Source organism: Crocuta crocuta, unplaced genomic scaffold, assembly GCF_008692635.1.
Source record: "Crocuta crocuta isolate KB4526 unplaced genomic scaffold, BGI_CrCroc_1.0 scaffold431, whole genome shotgun sequence".
Taxonomy (NCBI): Eukaryota; Metazoa; Chordata; class Mammalia; order Carnivora; family Hyaenidae; genus Crocuta; species Crocuta crocuta.
In genome coordinates, this window is record NW_027528859.1 from 1,478,794 (window position 1) to 1,500,004 (window position 21,211).

The following is a 21,211-nucleotide window of genomic DNA, read 5'->3' on the forward strand; positions in this document are numbered from 1 at the left end:
GAGCAGGCCAGGAAACCCTCTGGAGCTGGGGAGCCTTGAGACTCTGGGCCTCGGTTTCCTTACTTGAGGCACAGAGATAATAACAGTCCTGGTCCCTGCCTCCAGGAGCGCTTTTAAGGACTGGATGAATGTGACCCGCTGCCTGAGCATATAAAGTGGTTTGTTTAGAAGTGTTGGCCTTACTAAACAGCATGCAAAATTTGGTTTGCAGGAGGGTATCTTACATGCCTAAGAGTCGCTGTGGAGGCCCAGAGGGACGCTGGATACCCATCAGTTGCAAATGGCCCTATCATGGCACTTTCCAGCTCCTGACGGTTTCCTGGCACTCCCTTTTTACATTATGGATGGGAACAGGACTTCCTCTGTGTTGTTTCTAACAACTGACTTGACATCAAGGGCTCCAGCCTTCAAACACAGGAGGAGAGAGAAACACCTAAGTCTCTTTGCCCAGAACCTTCTCGTTTTTGGAGCTGGGGGTTGCAGCAACATTCACGAAAGAACGTGAAACGTGAGGCCGCCCTCTACTGCTGAGCTGGCAGTGCCCTCTATCACATGTGAAAGGGCGACGTTTCGACATAAGCGTGGTGCTGAGAAGCCAGAACTGTGCTCCAGCTGCCCTCTGATCTGCAAGAAATGCCAGACTGGACGCTCCGGCAGGAAAAGTGGCCAGAGGCCAAGGAGACGATGGCCTAGGCTCTCCCAGGCTTCCTCTGGCACACAAAGAGTTAACCCAGGCCACCCCCTCAATCCTCAATGTCCTTCAAAGGGAGAGAGGTTGCTCCCCCTTCTGCTCCTTACACATTTATTCTATTGACACTATGCACTGATCTCCTAAATCCAAGAGGGGTGAGCGGCCACCCTTTGAGAACAAAGGTCTGCAAACGCGGCATGAAGAAAGGGCTGAGGGTGGAAGGACACGAGCCTAGGGGTCCCGGCTCCGGTCCTGCCTTTTGGACAGGCTACTTCCTAAGCCCCCCTCATCTTCAGTGTCCTCTGTAAAACTGCCCACATTGCTTTCTAACACAGTTATTGCAAGGATCGACCCATAATTTCTATCACCTATTTTGTGCCTAGTACGTGCCAAAGTGTGGAAAGCATATTATCTCTAATACTTCTTTTAATCCTCACAGCATCCCTATGAGGAAAGGTGGTCTAATTATTCCCGTTTTCTTGGGTGAGGAAACTGAGGCTCGAAGCGGTGAAATCCAATGCCCAAGGTCACTTCGAGCCCAGGCAGCTTGAACACAACTTAACCCAAATCTCTTTTAATTCAGACCATACTACGCATCCATCCTGCTCTGGGTCCTGGGGAGGAAAGTGAGGCTCCTACGATCCCTTGACTCCCCGCGGATAGCTCTTCCCATCACCCATGGCACCAGTGCACGCCATAGATGGGGCTCCTTCAGCTAACTCAGGGCTAAGTCAGGCATCGACGCAATTCAGTCCCGTTATTTCTTGAGCGGCAAAGGCGCCAGGTGTCTCTGCTGGCGATCCCGCTGCCACACCTGTGTGCGCAGCGGGCACCAGACCTGCTCTTACAGTGAGCCAGCGGGCACGCACGACCTGCGCGCGGGCTCCGGCTGAGCTAGAGCTAACTGTCCCCGCGGAGCCGCTGGCGCTGTCACTGTGCTTCCAAAGTCCCTCTGTGCCCAGGATCGAGGGGGCCGCGCCCTAGCTCCACAGCGTCCAGACCGCGCGCCACCCGCCCGACGGGCCAGGGACTCGGGGTCGCCCCTCACCGCCCAGGGAAGCGGCGGCTGGAGCGCCAGTGCGCCCAGAGCGGCGAGAACTCCCTTTTATGTCCAGGAATGAGCGCGCACCGGAGGCACCCCCGACGCCAAAACCAGCTTCCCTGGGTCGCGCAGAGGCAGCCAGGGCCACCCCTAGGCCGGGCGGCTTACCTGTCGCGGAGCGGGTCCGGGTGACAGCGGGAAGAAGCGCGGACACCGAAAGCAGAAACAGCAGGCGCCAGCACCGTCCGTTCCTCCTACAAGAAGTGGGGGGACGAAAAGGTGAGGCGGGCGCGAGGGGCGAGGGCCCGGGGCGCGGGGCAGCGAGNGGGCCGCCTTATGTAACTTTCGAGAAAAGCCCCGTGCCCGCGCCCGTCTGGGTAAGCGGCACTCGGCTCTCTCCCGCCCTAACGTCTGTCCGGGTCTGAGCTGCCCCGCAGACAGAACACTCCTTTCATGGACCAATGAAATTCTCTCAACAGCCCAGGGAGGCTGGAGTCACTGTGATTTCCTTAAATGACAAATGAAGAAACTGAGGCTCAGAGAGACTGAGCGAATATCCAAGGGCACACAGAGGGACCGAGCTCCTGGCTGCTGTGCCTGCCCGCTCGCCTGACACACGAACCCCACGTGAATGCCCAGAAGTGGCCCCGTTTGGGGGAGTCTAAGGGATACATACAAATCCATGGAGCAAAGAGGAGCCTAATAAAAAATTAAAATGTATCTAATATTTCCAAGGTTTTCCGCGGTGTTAACTTGCCTGCCCCATGCCCCCACTCCCCGCAAGGGACTGTTAAGTTTCAGGAGGGCAAGAATATATATTTGTTTTATTAGCAAATAAATAGTACCTGGCGGTAGGAAATGAGAATAAACTTGGGTGCATGAAGGAGCACAGTCTCAGGTGAGACACCACTCCAGGCATTATAATGATGGGAGAGAGGGGAGCCCGGCTCAGCCTCCAAATGCCATCGACTATCCCAGGGGTACAGGGCTTAGCACAAGGCCTGGCACTGGCTAACCCCTCACATGGTGGCTCTCTATTATGACTACCACCAGGCACAATAGAGTAAGATTTTGCGGTGGGAGGAGGCACCACCACAGAGGTCAGCTAAGATCTGCACAGTTGGGAAGCCCAGCCACCCCAACAATGGCTCTTCCTGACGCACCAAGGAGCCACAGTGGGCTATGGCCCTGTGGTCAGTTTCTGATCTTCATTTCTAGAAATTTGAGTTAGGCCTGCGGAGATAGGATGGGGATGGACATAACAGCTAACATGTACTGAGTGCTGATTATTTCCCAGACCCTGTGCTAAATGCTTTACAGTTTCTGCCCACTCAGAAAGTACAGTGCGCCTATGAAATCTTTCATGAGCCAAAGCAGCGTAAAGTGAAAAAGCAATTACCATTAATTTATATGGAAAAAAATGTTTTAGCATTCCCAGACCCCCAAAAATAACCCCTCTTAGACCTTCCTGAAAGCTTAGGACGCATCGTAATAACGATGCCCAACATAAATTAAGATAAAGCACAGATGCTCACAGATATAGTCCAAAGCTGTGGCGGCTCGATGCTGAGCTGTTTGCTGGGGTCCATTACACTGCTTGGGGTGATACATCTTTAACATCTTTAACAGCTCTCCCAAAACACTGAACACTATTTTCGCTTTGCCCCTTTTTACTGCAAAAAATGGAATTCCTCTTCAGATTTCTTTCAGTTACTGAGAACAGGCATTCCCAGGGGTCTTCCATAAAAGCCGAGTGGCAGGATGTGAACTTTTGAAAAGCAGAGAATACCTATACCTGTATTATCTCATTTAACTCCCACTACAGCCCTGTAAAGGTGGTACTGCAATGATCCTCATTTCACGGACAAGGGAGCTGAGGCTTAAAATATGCCCAACCTACGTGTGACGTCGCCAACACCCACGCTCTTCCCCACCCCGTCACACTACCTATTCGAGAACGGGGGTTACACCCACTGGAGACACGCAGCACTCCGGCATGAAAGGGTTAATGCCTGCACAGGCAGTGAGGGCTCTGAAGGAGCTCCAGCCTGAGGTCAGGAGCTTGGTTTCCAGTCCAGTTCTGGTCTGGGCTACAGAGAAAAGTTGGGCAAATCCTGACATTTTCTGATTTTTAAAAAATTTCTTCGTCTATATAGTGGACATGATGGTCCTGACTTGGGCTGTGGGCCTCTCAATATGAAAACTTGCACACCACGGTGCTCTGTCCCTTGTCAAGTGCCACACAGATCTGTACAGACCTGGGATTACTGTGAACAGTCTTCAGAACAGGAAGAGAGTAGCATGGCCTGGAGCAGGCTGGAGAGGCTTCAGGAGAAGTGAAGTTTACCCAGGCTCTGGGTCTGAGAAGAGTTTGAGGAGGAGGCATTGGAGGGAGGGGAAGGCAGTACTCAGACAGGCACACACTCAAGCATTAAAAGGATAAAAATGTCCTGGGTTGGAGAGGGGCAGTGTTACAAAGCCAGGACCTTCGATGACGTGCTGATTGATGGGTGTGCATGTGGCCTTGAAATCACGGGTATTCTCTGAGCACTGTGGGATCCCAGAACATTTACAATGGATAGAGCCCTAAGAAATCTGGTTCAGCCATCTCCCTCCTGTCCTCATTTCATTGATGGAGAAAGTGAGGCTCAGAAAGGCCATGCAGTTACCAAGTCAACCACCCAGTAAACGACAGATTGATAAGTCCCAGAACCAAGGACAGAGACACATAAGAGAAGGAGAAAATGGGTAAGGTCTTGAAATGTTGCAGAAGATCCTTAAAGGTGAATTTCCTGTCACAAGAGAGACAGACTCCTTAACAAACACAAGGTCCCTGAGAAGGTAGGAATTAGGAGCTGGAACTCTGGGATCATGCTGCCTGGTGAATCCTGGCCCTGTTACTTATGAGCTATATAAAACGTGGGCAAATCTGTAAAACGAAGATGACAAAGAGTTTCTCTATTTGTGCTTGGTAGGATGAAGATATGCCTGGGAGACATAGCATTTACCAACCTCTAACACAAGATGATCCTCCCTGAACATTAGCATCTGTAATTGATGGTGGTGAGAGATTCTGGCAAGGGGCATGTCTACAAGAAAGGCAAAGCCCAAACCTAGCCTTCAAGGGGCTGAGGCACCAGCAGCCAAAGCAGCTCTAGAGCTAGGATGGCCCCCATAGGGAACTAACACACGGGCCAAAGTACACTGTAACAAAATTGTCTGCTTCAATCTTCTTTCTTCATAGTTTATATTCTCTGTGAATATGAATTCTCTCCCATGTGCAGCCATTCTGTGCTGCACTACCTTAGTTTAGTATGAATCACTAACCATAGGGAATTTGCTCTCTTAGTTCCGTATCTATTGCTTATAAAGTACATGTCAACTGGAAATATAATGGACTTTCTTAGACCTCAAACAGAATATACTTCTACATTGCTTAGAAAGAGCCACATCATCTACAATTGTGTAATAGGTCTATGGTTCTATTTGACTGTTAAAACCAGAGGTTCTGAACTGCTGACCACTGGCTCAATTTGGCCTACAGCTATATTTTGTTTGGCCTGTCTGGTCAACAGTAAACTAGCTGGCAATCCTTGATAATTAAGCGATTTATTTATTTAAGTTTTTGAAAGAGAGAGAGAGAGAAAAGGCACAAGTGAGCAAGGGGGAGAGAGAGAGAGAGAGAGAGAGAGAAAGAGAAGTGGGGATCACCTGATGTGGGACTCCAACTTACTTAGGGTGAGATCTGATCTGAGCCAAAGTCAGACGCTTAACAACGGAGCCACCCAGGCACCCGATAATTAAGTGATTTTACATTAAAGTCTAGATTTCTGGCTTCTTTTTAAATTTTTGGAAAACCCGGCAACGTGGAGCCTCTATTCCCTGTGCCAACAGTTGATTGACATTGAAAAGGGGCTGCTACCTTCAGTTGAGAAAGTGCTCTGCAGTGTGCCCTAGTCCCCACCACTCCCTATTGTTCCTCAGCACCATTACATGCGCTTTTTCTTTCTTATAAAAAAGGGAAGAGTAGGATAGATTGTGTGCTCATGTCTCTGTTAAAAAATAGGTAAAAAGAATAAAAAGATGTGTATAGATATACAGGGAGTCAGTTTACAGGAAAGATGTGGAAGAACATATTTCCGCATGTTTACCATTTAAATAAAGTATACCTGCCTTCAAAAAGATGGAAACCAAGATGTTATTATGAAACAAGCCTCGTCTCCCCCAGTTATGTACATCACGGGAAGGATGAAGACATGGCTTCATTCTGAGTGGTGGGCTTTAATTGTGGCCGCATTTTTGTCCAGGGTACATAGAGATGGTCTTGGACCTGATTTTTCGATTCTATGATGGTATGAAAGCAATATGCATTTGGCACAAACTACACTTCAAATTTTGAATTTTGATCTTTTACTGGGCCGGGGATAGGCATTCTGATCCTCTCTTGTGATGCTGGGCGGCGGCTACAATCTGCAGCGCCAGTCAGCCACACGACCACGCGGGTAGAGGGCCAGTACAGTTACGACCATCCTGTACCCAGGCAACTGTTCTGTTTTTCACTTTCAGTACAGGATTCACTAAATTACATGAACCATTCAATGCTTCATTATAAAATAGACCTCGTGTTAAGATGGTTTTGCCTGACTGTAGGCTGATGTAAGTGTTCTGAACACATTTAAGGTGGTGGGGCTAAGCTACGATGTTTTGTAGGTGAGATGTATCAAGTGCATTTTCGACTTAGGACATTTTTAACTTACAATGGTTTGTCAGGACCCACTGTAAGTAGAGGAAGATCTGTATGCATAAGGCAGCAGATTTCTTTACTGTTCTGGCAGGGAGATCCCGTGTACACATTTCATATTTTGTTTGTTCTGTGTACATATTGGATAATCAATATCCAGTTCACTGGAGTCTTTATTTTTTCCAATTCACTGGAATCTAAAAATGAAAGTACCCAAAGCACATTTCTTCTGTACAAATGACTGGAAACAAACGCATGTTAATATTGTTTGAGTTTTTAAAAAAAATTTTTTTAACGCTTATTTATTTTTGAGAGAGAGAGAGCAGGGAAGGATCAGAGAGAGAGGGAGACACAGAACCCAAAGCAGGCTCCAGGCTCTGAGCTCTCAGCACAGAGCCTGATGCGGGGTTTCAAACTCACAACCCGTGAGATCATGACCTGAGCTGAAGTCGGATGCTCAATCGACTGAGCCACTCAGGCGCTCCAAATATTGTTCGTTTTGTACCTACTTCCCCTGGGACGCCAGGCCATGTTCGTAGGCAGTCGGGCTCTCATTTTGGAGGTGGGCCCAGAGCCAGGAACTGTGGGCTCAGGCTAAGGAAGACAGGGAGGGTGCAGGGCATCCAAATGGTCCCCGCTGCAGGTGTGGGAGGGGCGGGGCAGGATGCCAAGTGAGGCATTTTGCCTCCTGCCAGACTGTGTTTTGAGGGTTTCAGCGATTTCCTTCCATTCAATATGAAGTGGTAGAAATAGCCAAGAGGAAGCCTCATGTCATACCCAAGCAGGTCTTAAATTGTTTACCACAGCTTCAGTACAATCTGAGAGATTAGGACGTGTGGAGACGTGGGGATCTTATGTCCCGGCTCATCCAGAACTCGGCTAAATTACCATGCTGTTCCATTTTCCCATAATCCACCCAAGTGTCCCAGAAAACGCAGGCTCCAAAAACATTCTCCAGACGGTCTCCAGCAGCTGGAAGGGGTACAAAAATCAGTGAGAAGCATCCCAAGTTTTGGTTTGGGAAGAAGTTACCAAGCACATAGCACACGTCTTCCTGAACCTGTCTCTTCAGCACGCAGGGGTAATACCTCCGTTGTGGAGCCGTGGGGCAGAGCTCACACAGGCACCCACAGCTCGCCTCCTCTTCTGACTCCACGGGCAGAGAAAGAGGAATAAACTTAGCTCGCTGACTAGAAAAGAATTTACTAGAATAACCAAAGAGGGCTGCCTTTCGGGTAATCAAGAGAAAAGAGTGACAGTGCAAGTCCATAGCTGCTTTCCAGGGAGGAGCCTTGTCCTGATGAACACCTTGATGTGTTTGGACGTGCAAAGGGGAACCAAGGGCTGCAGAAGAGATAAAGATGAATCTGAAAAGCTGACAGTCCCGAAAGGAAGAGGACGAGGAGGAAGAGTGTGTCAGACCCTCTTTGGTGCCACTGTCAGTGCCGGGTCCCTGTCCCCTCTTGCCTTTGTCATCCACGTGCACGACAGGCACGGGCCCTCAATTGCCAGCCCCTGCTTCCCTCTACCTGAGCGCTTTCTGGGGCTGCTGGAGCCCACTCTCCCCTACAGACCTGAAGTGCTGGGGAGGTGACACTGACCAAGAAAATCCTAACCAATGACTGGCAGGAGCTGGGGAATAAAAATGTCAGCTCCCTCCCACATGGTGGGGCCCCCCGAGGCACCCAGGGTCCCTGTCCAGTGCCCCCTGCCCACGCGGAGCACCTCTCACTTCCCGCCCCAGGGCTTCCTGTTGACGCTGGCACACTGTGTGATCCACTCAGCATGAGCAACCTGGAAGCGATGTGCAAATAACACCCTGAGAAGCACACGTGTTGCCAGAGGAAGCCAACAGACACACGTTTCTCCCCATCTCCCCCAGATACACTGTTCCGAGAAAGTCATTTATAAGGCATCTCAGAATGACAGTCTCACAGACACAGACACCTGTCATTTAATGCATCTTGTTGGCTCCTCCTCCTTCCCCACCTCACTCCCCTTTCCTTCACTTCTGCTCCCTGGGACTATACTCCCCAACGCCAGAGAGGCACTGAAAACGGCTGCCTCAGAACCCAGGGGAAGACAGGGACAGGGTTTACCTGACACTCTCTCCCACTCATGCTATCTTAACAGGGTCTCTGGGTGGCTGTCACTTCCATCTCACCAGGTCCAATCGGCATGGTGCCTTCAATGGAGGGAACCAGCATTGTGATCTGTGGCATGTCAGGATCACAGAGACCCTGTGGACTGTAACAGAGGACAGGAAAGTTAATGTGTCCTGGGGCGGAAAAGTCAACACATAATAGTGCTTTCCTTGCCATACGGAAACAAACCGCTTTCCATCTTCCCCACCAGTAGGGATTGTGGCTGTCCTTGCCAGATCATGGTGCCTTTCCGAGTGCCAATGGTGGTACTGAAGTATCCCGGTAAAGATACCACATCCGGCATGGCAGCTGCAATTGAGGCTACTGTCTGGCCGAGTTTATGGCAATCCACTATTATCCACCACAGTCTGTTCGGCTTTTGCAAGAGCCATGAAATTAGCGGAAATATAAAGGGACTCATCATCCCTGTACCATTGAGGTCTTAATAGTGGGTCTAATCTCTGCAATACTTCCTGGGAGGTAGTATTGCTTCCTATTTACTCTTGACGATGGAGGAAGAGAAGAGGTTTTAAGGACTTCCAGTTGACCTTTCCCATCAGTCTCCCTAAGTCAAATAGCTTAATACAAGTGTTCTGTCAGAACCTAAGTAGATATATCCCAATTGCGTATTTGAGAAAAGGCCTAAACTGATCTAGAAGGCACAGGTAAATTATGCGAACAGGTAGCCCAGTCACCTACCACTTGGCACTGATACCCCTTCTTCAGTGCACACCTATGGTTTCATGGGTGGTTTCCCACGCCCATAACAGAGAAGGAAAGAATTCAGGCTGCTTCACAGATGACTCGGTATAATGTGTTGATGCTAGCTGGAGATGGACTCTCTTTGTATTGCAGCCATTGCAAGGGTGGCCCCAAAGGATAGTCACAAAGAGAATTTCTTCTGGGGGGTAGTACTATGAGTGGTAGGCTTGGTCAGCCACTCTGATGAAGGGAGAAGCGGTCTGAGTTGTGCATATACAGAGATGCCTGAGCGGTGTGCAAATGTCTTGGATGTGGGCCAGGGGACTGAAAGGTAAGATTGGATTACTGGGGACAAGAGATCTGGGGAAATGTTATTATGTATTGACCTATGGGAGTGGGCACAAAATGCGCTGGCCTTCGTATTTCACAACGTTCACCAGAGAACATCCACCACAGGGGAGACAGTCAACAACCAGGCGGACAGAGTGACTCCTTCTGTGGATGTCAGCCAGCCTCTCTCCTTGGGTACCCAGAGCTGACATGGTGGGGTGACAATGATGGCCGGGCCAACTGCTAAGCAAAGGCCCAACAACATGAGACACTGTGGCATGCCCAACCTGCCAGTTACAGAAATTGGCCATGGCCCCTCAATATGGTACCATTTTTCAAAGACAGCAGCCAGCCACTTAGTGACAAGTCAGTTTCTTCAGATCCTTTACGAGCATCAACATCTATCTGGATATAGGTTTGCTTTCCCTGACCAAGTACTTTGCCAGCACCAAGAATGCTTCATTTATCAATATGGTGGCCCATACGACATTGCCTCAGATGAAGGAACATATTTTATTGCAAAAGAGGTGTAACAATGGGTGAATGACCAAGGAATCCACTGGTTTTAGCACGTACCACACCACCCGGAAGAAGCTAGCTGAATACAATGGTGGAGGGCTGTTGAAAGCCTTAGCTAAGGCACCAGCTTAGGAACGACACAGTGCAAGGTTGTGTTACTCTCCTCCAGAGTGTGAAACCCACAGTCAGGATATGGTGCTGTGTTCTCTGTAGCTAGAATATTTGGATCTAGAAGCCAAAGGATGGTAAGGTTGAGCCCTCTTATCCTCTCTCGCTGTGGTTCACTAAAACTGTAGGCTCTTCTAGACTAGGGAGTAGGTTTCCAGGGAAAAAGATTCTTCTTTCTTACTGGCTGCAGTAAGACCCCCAAACTTGAAGCTGAGACCACCTGGTCACTTTAAGCTACTCATGCCAGAGAGCCAGTGGACAAAGAGTGGCTCTATTGGTGGGAATAATGACCCTGATCTCCATGAGAAGTGTGACAGCAACTACCTTATGAAGGTAGGGAGGAACCCAGGTAATTTCATGGGGGATTTCTTCCATACTGATGGCAAATGAAACCTTCAAGGCAACTAACAGATCAGATTCTTAAAGGATAAGTGTCCTGGTGACCTCACTAGCTGAGTAACTCAGACCATCCAAAGAGTGGACCGAAAATAAATCTAGAATGGGCAGCAGAGGAGGGAAGGGGCGCTGGCCACAGGTGGGAGACTGTACAAAGTGTGTTTCCCTAATTCTCCCACCTAAAATCTTACCGGAGATTTCAGTTGACTATGATCTTGAAAGGGATTCTCTCTCTGACTGGACTTGCAAGTGAGAACATCCTGTTCTCACAGCATCAGGGGCCACATATCCCAGTGTTGGAGGCAGATCTAGCAGGAGAGCATGTGCAAACCTAAGTGGCACCAGCCTGGACTGGATTAGGTATCCCTACTGCACCACTTCAAATCCTCCAGGCACCGCCTGCCTCCAGGTGGCCGATTGCTCCAGCCACGGCCATTGCTGCAACGATATCACCTCTGTATAGATTCCAGCCAACTGGGGCACAACCTGGCAGCCTTAACCTATACCCAGGCTGGGTGCCGCCCTCCTCCTGCTTTAGGACTTCTCCATCCATTCTGAGACATGAGGTGCTACAGGATTCACTTAGCACCCACGCATAAGCAACTTGGAAATGCAAAGGAAATATGTGGCAAACTTCTGAACAATGGGAGACAGGAATCAGTGAGTGGGCATTTCTCCCTTCCTCTCTTAGATGAAACATGCTAAAAGTCAACTGCTTAAAAGAAAATCCCAAAAGAAGGAGAAATCCTCTCCATTTGATGCCTCTTCTGTACCTTCCTCGTTCCTTGCCTCACTCCTCCTTCCCTCATTCCTGGGGTTGTACTCTGGAAGAAAGGAGCATAGAAGTCTTTGCCTCAGGTTCTGCTTTTTCCAACCCAGGCTAAGACGGAGAGTAAGAGCTCATAAGCACCATCAAGACAGAGGCCAGAAAGTCTGTAGATGAAGCAGCCAGTGAAACGTTTCTAGCAGGCGTGGCCCAGGCCATCTGAGAAACAATAAATCTAACATACAGTTTGTCGCCATTTATGTTCCAGCAATGGACATTCCTCCTGCATCTCTCCTTCCTGAAGCAACAACAGAGGCCTTCGATCAAGTTTATTTACCAAATACAAAAATGTCTCGTGAAAATGGGGTTCTGTGGATACTAGCCGAGAGATGAATTCCATATCTTGGTCAACAGAACAGAACAAAGGCTCCAAACATGGATGCTCTGGTGAGCCATGATTGGAACTCAGTAGAAACAAGGACTCAGCATCAGAGGTAAGCATAAGGACTTTAGCTTTCTGAGAATTTGCTTAGATACTGAAGATGACTTTCTGTGCCTTTCAAAAGGCACAGAACAGGGGAGGTGAAGATCATTTGTAAGGAGCAGAAGGATTCCATCCAACATCTGACATGTGAGCAGCAAAGAGTATCCAAAATTAGACTGTATGGGTTTAAATTCATGGATTGTCTCTTACTGGCTGTGTGGCCTTTGGGAAGTTACTTAATGCTTCTGTGCTCATGTGTCATGAACTGAAAAGTAGTTACAGTAAGACAGAGTGGTTGAGTGAATCAAATTGAATAACTCAGGCACCTAACAGTCACTAAGCAGTCTTCTCTTTGCTATTATTTAGTGCTTTTGTCTGTTCAATATAAATAAAAAGACTCTACTTACAGTCATAGAATATCAGATCTAGAAGAGTGCTCAGAGGTTGTCATGCCAGCCTCCACTCCTGTCCAGAACAAGGAAGGGGCTTGCCCAGGGCCGTAATTAACCCAGGGCAAAGCCAGAGCCAAGTGTCCAAATGCCTGTCCAGTGATCTTTTCTCTGCCTTGTGGAGCAAATTCCCTCATACCCCCCGGGTCAAGACCATTACAAATCAGAAAGATAAAAAGAAATGAAGGTTTTCATTCTCATAATATGCCCCCAAAGTATCTGGCTTCTTTGCTGTCCTGGAGCAATTCCCTCTGCCACTGTGACCAGTGATTTTTAACCTGCAGCTCACATGCATCAGATTTTGTGGGGAAGAACGTTAAATGCAGATTGAGTCTCTGCCCAACACCTACCAAATCAGAGTGTCTGCAGTTGGAATTTGGGAACCTGAATTTTACAAAGCTCCTCTGATCCATCTTCTGTATGCTTAAGTTTCATTGCCATTGGCCTGAAGTTTCAACATCTATATTTCTCACAGCACCTGGTTTCTGAACTTTATCTTGGCATTTTGGGTATGAGGACACTTTCCAGTTGAAATACAACCCCCCACAATGATGCATTTGCAATTTCTAGCTCTGACATACTGCCAAGATCTCTCTTGGATAGACTTTCCCATTCACCACGCCCTTGAAAGAGAAAGAGATCATACGTTCTGTTGAGTCAAGGCATTTAGAATCCAGGTTTTGGAGACAAAGCAGCCCAGAACTAGAAGGGGCCTTGCACCTGATTCCAAGGCCAATCCAATTTGGAGATTTAGAGAAATCAGCACGGGCATCCCCTGGATACCATTTGGCTAGAGAAGGGAGGTCTATCAGAGAGGATTTAGGCAAACTGCACACCTATGCACTGCCTGCCTTCCATCTCACCCCAAACCCCTCATCAAAACATCAGATAATACCTGTCACCTCCCTAATATCTATAAAAGGCTACAGAAGTTAATAGCTATTTTTGTCTCGAAGAGGAAGAGAATTGACAAATGTGTCCTTGTGATAAGCTAGATTGGGCAAGACATGAAATCTGTTGAAAGTGATAGGAGCTTTCTTTTCTTTAAGTTTTTATTTATTTATCTTGAGAGAGAGAGAGAGAGAGAGAGAGAGAGCGAGCAGGGAAGGGGCAGAGAGAGGGAAAGGATCCCAAGCAGGCTCCACTGCAGATCCAAGCCCGACTCAGGGCTTGAACTCACAAACCATGAGATCATGACCTGAGCCCAAACCAAGAGTCAGTTGCTTAACTGAGCCACCCAGGTGTCCCCAAAGTGACAGGCGCTTTATCACCGATTAAGGACTGTTGTCCCCATATGGCAGGGCCACGCCTTGCTTCTATGAGTGGCCAGTGGAACAGCTTAGGAAAAACACGGCCTCTCCCTCCCACCGGGCGCCACGCGGCCTCCTGCCCTGGCTCTGCTGGGCTCAGCTGCCGAGCAGCAGGGATGGTGTGGACCAACGATGGTCCTCAATCCTACAGCTTCGGGGTTGGGTCAGTGGCGGCCCTAGGAGGTGGCTGGGAATGCACAGGCAGGGAAGTTTCTTCTGTCACAACGAATGGGGATGTTCCCAGCATTTGGCAGGCAGGAGCCGGGGCTGCTAAATTCTGCAGTGCAGGAGGCAGCCTATACAACAAAGAAATATCCCAGCAACAATGCCAACTGTGCCCCACTAAGAAATGCTGGCAGATTGTGGCTTTCGAATTTTTTTGAACAGTCCCATAAACACATTTCTGAAGCAAGTTTCATATGGCAACATTTGCCTTTACTACATGAGCTCAGGTATTTTCTACTCTGTTCTGTTACACTGGATTGAAAAAATAAGACAGATGGATCAAAAACTCTTAAATAGATTTTATGACCCATAAATGGGCCACCACCCATATTAGGGTGTGATCATTTCAAAGTTCTTCTTTTTTTTAAATTTTTATTTATTTATTTATTCATTCAGAGAGAAAGATCTCTCCACCGTGAGATCAGGCCTTGAGCCGAAATCAAGAGCTGGACGCTGAACGGACTGAGCCACCCAGGTGCCCCTCAAAGTTCCTAATCAGCACTGGTAAGTAGAAATATGGAGTGAATCCCTCAGCAGGCATTAGTCATCTGCTCTCACCCTCACCACTTGACTTACAGAATCCCAGGGCTTGAGTGGAAGCCCCAGTGACTTCTGATGAGCTAAACCAGTCCTGTTCCTTCTCCCAAAACCAGACGCCTGAAGAGAGACAAACAACTGTCCATTGCTGAGGCCTGGGGTTTTCACAGGGCCCTGCTCTCGGGCTGGCAGCCCATGTGTCCGGCATATCCCAGGGAGGTGGGGGCGCGGCGCAGCAGGGAACAGATGGGTACTAGCCATTCAAACGTTTTATGTCACAATGGACAATGGAACCAGCCACAGTGGGAGCGGAGTGGGGCTGAGGACTCTGATTTAAGCTGAGAGGGCTCAAGGGAGTATTTCTCACCGTCCTGAACCACAGCTGGCATCTACATCAGATGGCAGCCTCATTCTCCTATTCCAAACTTCCCGGGGCACCTGGGGGGCTCAGTCGACTGAGTGTTCCGACTTTGGTATAGGTCGTGATCTCATGGTTCGCGAGTTCAAGCCCTGCATCAGGCTGTATGCTGATAGCTCAGAGCCTGGAGCCTGCTTCAGATTCTGTTGCGTGCTCTCTCCCTCTGCCTCTCCCCTGCTCACACTCTATCTATCAAAGATAAATAAAGATTAAAAAAAATCTTCCCTGCCCACTGTGTGCAAGCAGGACTGTTTCTCATATTTGGGAAGAAGAAGAACAGATGCCACCCACAAGGCCAGGGGCAGCGCCAGGCTTGAGGGGTAGGATCTGTGACACTGTCTGGTGGGATCACCACTATCCTTTGACCCCTCCTGACCACTAACATGGGTTCCAAACTACATAACTGGATCCCTTTCTCCGACTGCTTCCTCTTATTCTTATTCCTACTTATTCTTACCACATTCATAACTACCGTCCTATCAACATAGTGCTTACAAATTTTTAAAATGTTTTTATTTATTTTCAGAGAGAATGAGAGGGCGTGTGTGAGTGAGTGGGGGAGGGGCAGAGAGAGAGGGAGAGAGCATTCCAAGCAGGCCGCGCTGTCAGCGCAGAGCCTAAAGTGGGGCTCAATCTTGTGAACTGTGAGATCATGACCTGAGCCGAAACCAAGAGTCAGATGCTTAACCAACCAAGCCACCCAGGTGCCCCTCAACATATTGCTTTAAATGGTTGGAAAGACCATTTTCAGGAAAAGTGGCCTCTACCTGCCTCTCCATGGACAGTCCCTTCCTATCTTGGCTTATGCTTTTCTTGCTTCCTGGAGTTAGTGACTCCATGTTCTTACACGTAGAGCCCTTGCGGAAAGCACCACACACTCTCGCTGCAGGATCTGGTGCCACCAAGGCCTGGATGCCCCCTCCATCCCTCCCTGCACCGCTGCAGGCCCTAGCACAACTAGGGCTCCCGTTCTTAATGACCTGTGAGATTTCAGGTTTCCCCCCCAAACAGTGGACAAAATAAAACAAGGGCTTGCATTGGCCTGAGCAGGCCAGCTTGTTACCCTCATTTCACAGAGAAGACGGGAGCTCAGGAGGTCAAGCAGCTAACTTTCTCAAGGTCAGCAGGTTAAGAAAGGGCAGAGCTGAAATTTGAACTTGGGTCTTCAGGCCTCACATCCCCCTTCACTCCACTGCCTCAGTATGGCCCCCGGGCTTGAGTCAAAATTCCAGCCACCCACCTGGCTCTCCAGGTGACACACGGAAAGACAACTGAGAGATTTTCACCTTCACAGGAGAAGTTGCAGGAGAGTGGGGGACTTCCGTGGGCAATGCCAGTTGTAGCAAGGTACGTCTCGAGAAATCTCAGCACGCGGTTTCCACCGCCTCCGCACTTGCACTTCACAAATACTGTTTGCCGAGGCGGACTGATGCTGACGCGGGCACCTGTTTGCTGTATGAACATTTTTATGGCTGTTTGCTCAGGGTCGGCCCATTGGCCCCCAGTTCCAAGAGCTGCCTGTGGTTGGAGAGCAGAGGGGAAGGGTCAGAGCTGGTGTTGGCGTCCTCTGCCGACGACAGGGTGCCCAAGGAGGCAGCAGCACGCTAAGGGAAGCCTGCCACTGGGAGGCAGAACCGTGAGACCTGACCAGGGGACAGACCTCCAGGAGAGGCCCTAACCCATGGCTGCTTTGTGAAGGAGCAAGTGGCCTCTCCGCCTCAGAAATTCCTGGAAGTACTCAGGGATTAAGCCCAGAGAAAATGGCCGATGGCTATGCTGATCACGTGAGTCATCAAGAAAAAGGATAAACTGTGCTTTGTGGGTCCTTTTTAGAAAAGCTCAGCAGCACGAAACATCTCAGGAAAGACTCTCGTCAAAAGTAAATACAACAAAAAGTGACTTTTTAATTTTTTTTTTTAAATTTAAAAGGGCAACCTTTAACGACCTAGAAAATTATCAGTGCAGCTCTTGGCCCAAGTTTTTAGGTACATGTGTTACAAGGGATTTTTTTGAAGCCAAATTTCCTTTTTTATGTTTGTGAACCTCATGAAATGGAACACCTACCTTCTTCAAAAGATACTTTGAAGCCATAAAAATGTTCATACACTTTGACTCAGTAATCCCCTTCTGGGAAGCTAGCCTAAGAAAATACCCTGAAATATGGAAAAAGCCATATGCAGAAAAATATTCATCAAAGAGTTGCTTTAGTGAAAAACTGGAAGCGGCCCAAATATTCAAAAAAAGGAAAGAGAGGATGGTAAAGTAAATTATGGTATAAGCCTTGAAGAAATATTCTATAACCATTAAAAATGATGGGTATGGAGTTTATGAAGGATCACAGAAAATACTTACGATATAAAGTACTGGGCGAGGAAAGTCTGGAACAAAGTTTGCACACACGTGGTTTGTAAAAACAGGAAAGGAACATAAAAATATAGTTGTCACTATGTCAAAGTGGTAGGCATATGAATTTTTACCTTGTTTTCAAATTCCTCTAATACTATTATATCTCTACTTTTTAAAAAGGTTCAATCCCTGAAAAGGGGCCGTGAGGGGAACAATAGATGCTGTTCATGTTTTAAGTAGAAAGAAACATTAGTAAAGGTTAGGGGCAATTAAGATGGGAAATTGCCCATCTCATTGCCCAAATTATTAAGTTTTTAGAATGCTTTCATGTTTTATGAAATAAATATATAACATACGCAAAAGGAAGCTTGGTTCAAGACACAAAAAACCCAAATTATATTACTATAGAAAACATCCAGCATTTGAAAGTCTCTCATTTCTGTGTTTTCAGATTGTTATGGATTCACTGACGGGGGCTTCTTGTCAAGGAGCATTGAAATGATGCTTCATATCTCTCTACGTTTTTATTTCATCCGTAGCACTCAATATGGCCTGATCAGCTGGATATGAGTGTTGGGTTTAGAAAACAAATCTCATTTTCTCCCTCCACCATCCAGGACACTTAGAATAGTGGAAGAGTTGAAAGGAATTCAAGGTTATTCGTGTATAAATCTCCTTGGCAGGAGCACATGTCACAGAGATGTAAGTGAGAAGCTGGACATGTAGGGTCCCAGACGCGCTATGGAAGTGTGAATCTGGGATCAAACTCCCACTCGGGGACAAGACAAGGCCCGTGTGCAAACGTGAAAACAAATCAGACATCCAAATCCAAATACTTGGGAAAATACAAACTGGAAATGGAAATCAAAATAACATAGTTCTTAACACCATTTAAAAAAAAGAGAAAAAGGAAACCCAGGGCATCTGGGTGGTTCAGTCGGTTAGGCACCCGACTTCGGCTCAGGTCATGATCTCACAACTCATGGGTTTGAGCCCTGCATCAGGCTCTGTGCTGACAGCTCTGAGCCTGGAGACTGCTTCACATTCTGTGTCCTTTTCTCTGCTCCTCCCCTACACATGCATGCACACATTCTCTCTCTCAAAAATAAAAAATAAACATTAAAAAAAATTTTTAAAGAAACATAAAGGCACCTATCCCAGTTATCTATTGTTGCACAGCAATCTACCCTAAAATTTAGCAGCTTCAAACGAAAACCATTTTATTGTATTTCACGATATTATGGGTCAAGAATTTTGGCAGGGCTCAGCTGACAAATGCTTGCTCTTCAAGGCCTGTGAGGGCACTCAGTGGTATTTGGCTGGAAAATAAGTCTAGAGGGTCTAAGGTCCCCTCATATGTCTGATGCCTGGGGGCGGGGGGCTGGGAGACGGGCTCAGCTGCTTCCGTAGACCACGGCTCCTACATTAGGCCTCTCTAGTGTGGCAGTCTCCCTGGCGTGGTTGGCGTTCTCACATGGCAGGTGACATCTCCCAGAGCAAACCTTCAGAGATAGCTAGCCAAAAGCTGCAAGACTTCTAGCAACTTAGCTCAGAAGGTCTAGAATATCTCTGTCACAAACTATTGGCCAAAAACATCACTAAGGCCAGCCTAGGTTCAAGGGCAGGGAATTAGATTCCATTTCTCACTGGGAGAAATAGCAAAGTATCTGTGTTCATCTGTAGCCTATCACAGCATCGTTCCACATGAATCAAATCGGGAGGGAGATTGCAGGGAGCAAGCAATGCAGGGAAAGGCACTGAGGCAGAGTTTATGCATATATTCACCGTGATGGTGTAAACTGGCACCACGCTTTGGGAAGGGACCATGTCTATATGTACAGAATGTATAAAATTGGAGGAAGGCTGTAAGGATTCACCAGGAATTCACTCTCCCCAAAGGAATTTCTTGGTCCTGGCTGCCCCTAGCCTCACCTGGAGAGTTTCAAAAACACTCATGCCTAATCCCACTCCCAGAGATTCTCAAGTGCTTGGTCTGAGGCATGGCCAGAGGTGAAGGGATTCTTAGAAACTCCCCAAGGGACTCCAGTGTGCAGCCAAGGCTGTGAATTCCTGCCATGGGGCTTGTGATACTCGCCATACAATTCAAGTAAGTGAGTGAAATCAGCATTTTCCTTATTGCGCTTTTGGGCCAAATGCAGCTGGAAGAGAGTCTTAGGGCCCAAAGATTTGGGAGCTTAAAGAAAAATTTAACTCCCCAGCCACTAGGGTCAACTCTGGAATGTTGTCACATGGTCAGAGCTTGGAGATTTTGCCAAGACTGGTTTAAGTTTGCTTTTTTTTTTTTTTTTTAATGACATGGTGAATAGCTCTGTGTTGATTCCCCCTTCCCCTTATTATTTTGCAATGGCTCTTGTTCAAAGACTTGAAAAATGTGATGTACCATGTCCCCCTCATATAGATGTCTAAGAATAAATTAGAAAACACTTGAAATATATTTAGAAAAAAATGCCATTTTGTGCTACCAGGATTGAGGGTCTATAGAAAGACATCTTTCAGAATAAATGTCAGGCATTCTTTCAGGATGAATAAGTCTCTACAGAGGCCCCTTAAGGACCAGTCAGTTCACCCTCTGATTCAAGTCATAACTGCTCGCTGATTCTGTGCGAGGCCTTCTGGAATGGGCTTGGGGCTCCAACACACTCATGGACGATGTGGAAACTCTTGGTCCAGTCCTGGGAAACTGATGCTTTCTTTCCTTTCACAAACCAGAGGGACCTGGCAGTGTTTTCTCAGACTTTTCTTTTTTACTCTCAGAATCTTCTTGCCCCTTTGGATCTGATGAACAGAGGTTACAGAGAAAAAAAAGCATGATATATATAGTGCAGTGGTTCTCAAAGTGTGGTCCTTGGACCAGCAGCATCAGCTCCGCCTGGGAACTGTTAGAAATGCAAACTCTCCTGCCCACACAGCAGACCTACAGAATCAGTAATTGTGGGGTGGGGCCCAGCCATCGGTGTTTTAACCAACCTTCCAGGAGATTCTGACCCACTAGAGTTGGGAACCACTAATTAAGAACAAAGACGGAACATTAATAGCCTTTGTTTCACATGCTAGCTTTTTACTTGGGTAAGTCACTTCACCTCTCTGATCTTGTTTCCTCATCCGTAAACGAAGAATACTAGCACTTACCACTGCAGGGTTCTTTGAGGATGTAGGGAGCGGCTGCAAGCAGACTACTCTTTGCACTGTTCTTTGCAAGGCCGGGATGAGGGTGAGGCAGGTGAGGCGTGTGCAGTCCTACAGGTGTCTCTTTAAATTCTGCACCCATGGACAATTCACCTGCTTCACCCTAGTCCCAGCACTGGTTCTTGGTATTCCAAAAGTGCTCGGTAAGTGGCTGGTACTGTTATATTATGAGGAATCTGAGGTTGTATCCAATTTCAGGGCCTTGGCCAGAAAGAGTTCCAGAGTTAAAGTCTTTAAACAGTTTGGAGTAGAGGAAGGAGCACTGGCTTTCGAACTCTAGGAATATCAGTCAAGGAGTGAGGTGCAGAGCAGAAACAGGGCAAGCTCAGCTGCCCAAGACAGTCTTCTTTCACCAGGTAGGGCTCTTTCTTCCCTTCTCCTTCTTTTTGAGAGAAGGCAGAGGTGACTGCTGAGTTTGGACTCTCCAATGCATGATCACTGTGTTTTTTGTATCAGTAGCTACCGACAACATCGAAGACCCAGTCCTCATTGAAAGTCTCCACATATTAAGAATACAAGGGGTGGGGCGCCTGGGTGGCTTAGTCAGTTAAGCGTCCGACTTTCGCTTAGGNATATATATAAAAAAAAGAATACAAGGGGAACAGAAGAACTCCTCTGTCAAAGGGCACCCACAGAACCCACTGCTAACATCTCACTTAATGGTCAACACTGGCCCCTCTCCCCGAAGGATCAGAACCAAGGTGAGCATGCCTTACTGCTCCTCTGCGAGGTACCA

The 21,211-nt window shown here is 47.8% G+C and overlaps 1 protein-coding gene across 1 annotated transcript in view; it reads right to left on the reverse strand.

Moving 5' to 3' along the window:
* The window catches only part of COL15A1 (collagen type XV alpha 1 chain), a 110,755-nt gene extending 101,833 nt beyond the window's left edge, over positions 1–8,922 (reverse strand). Inside the window, exons 1-2 of the mRNA XM_077756055.1 lie at positions 8,852–8,922; positions 1,902–1,987 (exon numbers count right to left, since the gene is read on the reverse strand). Coding sequence (XP_077612181.1) covers positions 1,902–1,987; positions 8,852–8,922 — 157 coding nt within the window. The remainder of the gene's footprint in view (positions 1–1,901; positions 1,988–8,851) is intronic.
* Positions 8,923–21,211: the final 12,289 nt, after the last annotated feature.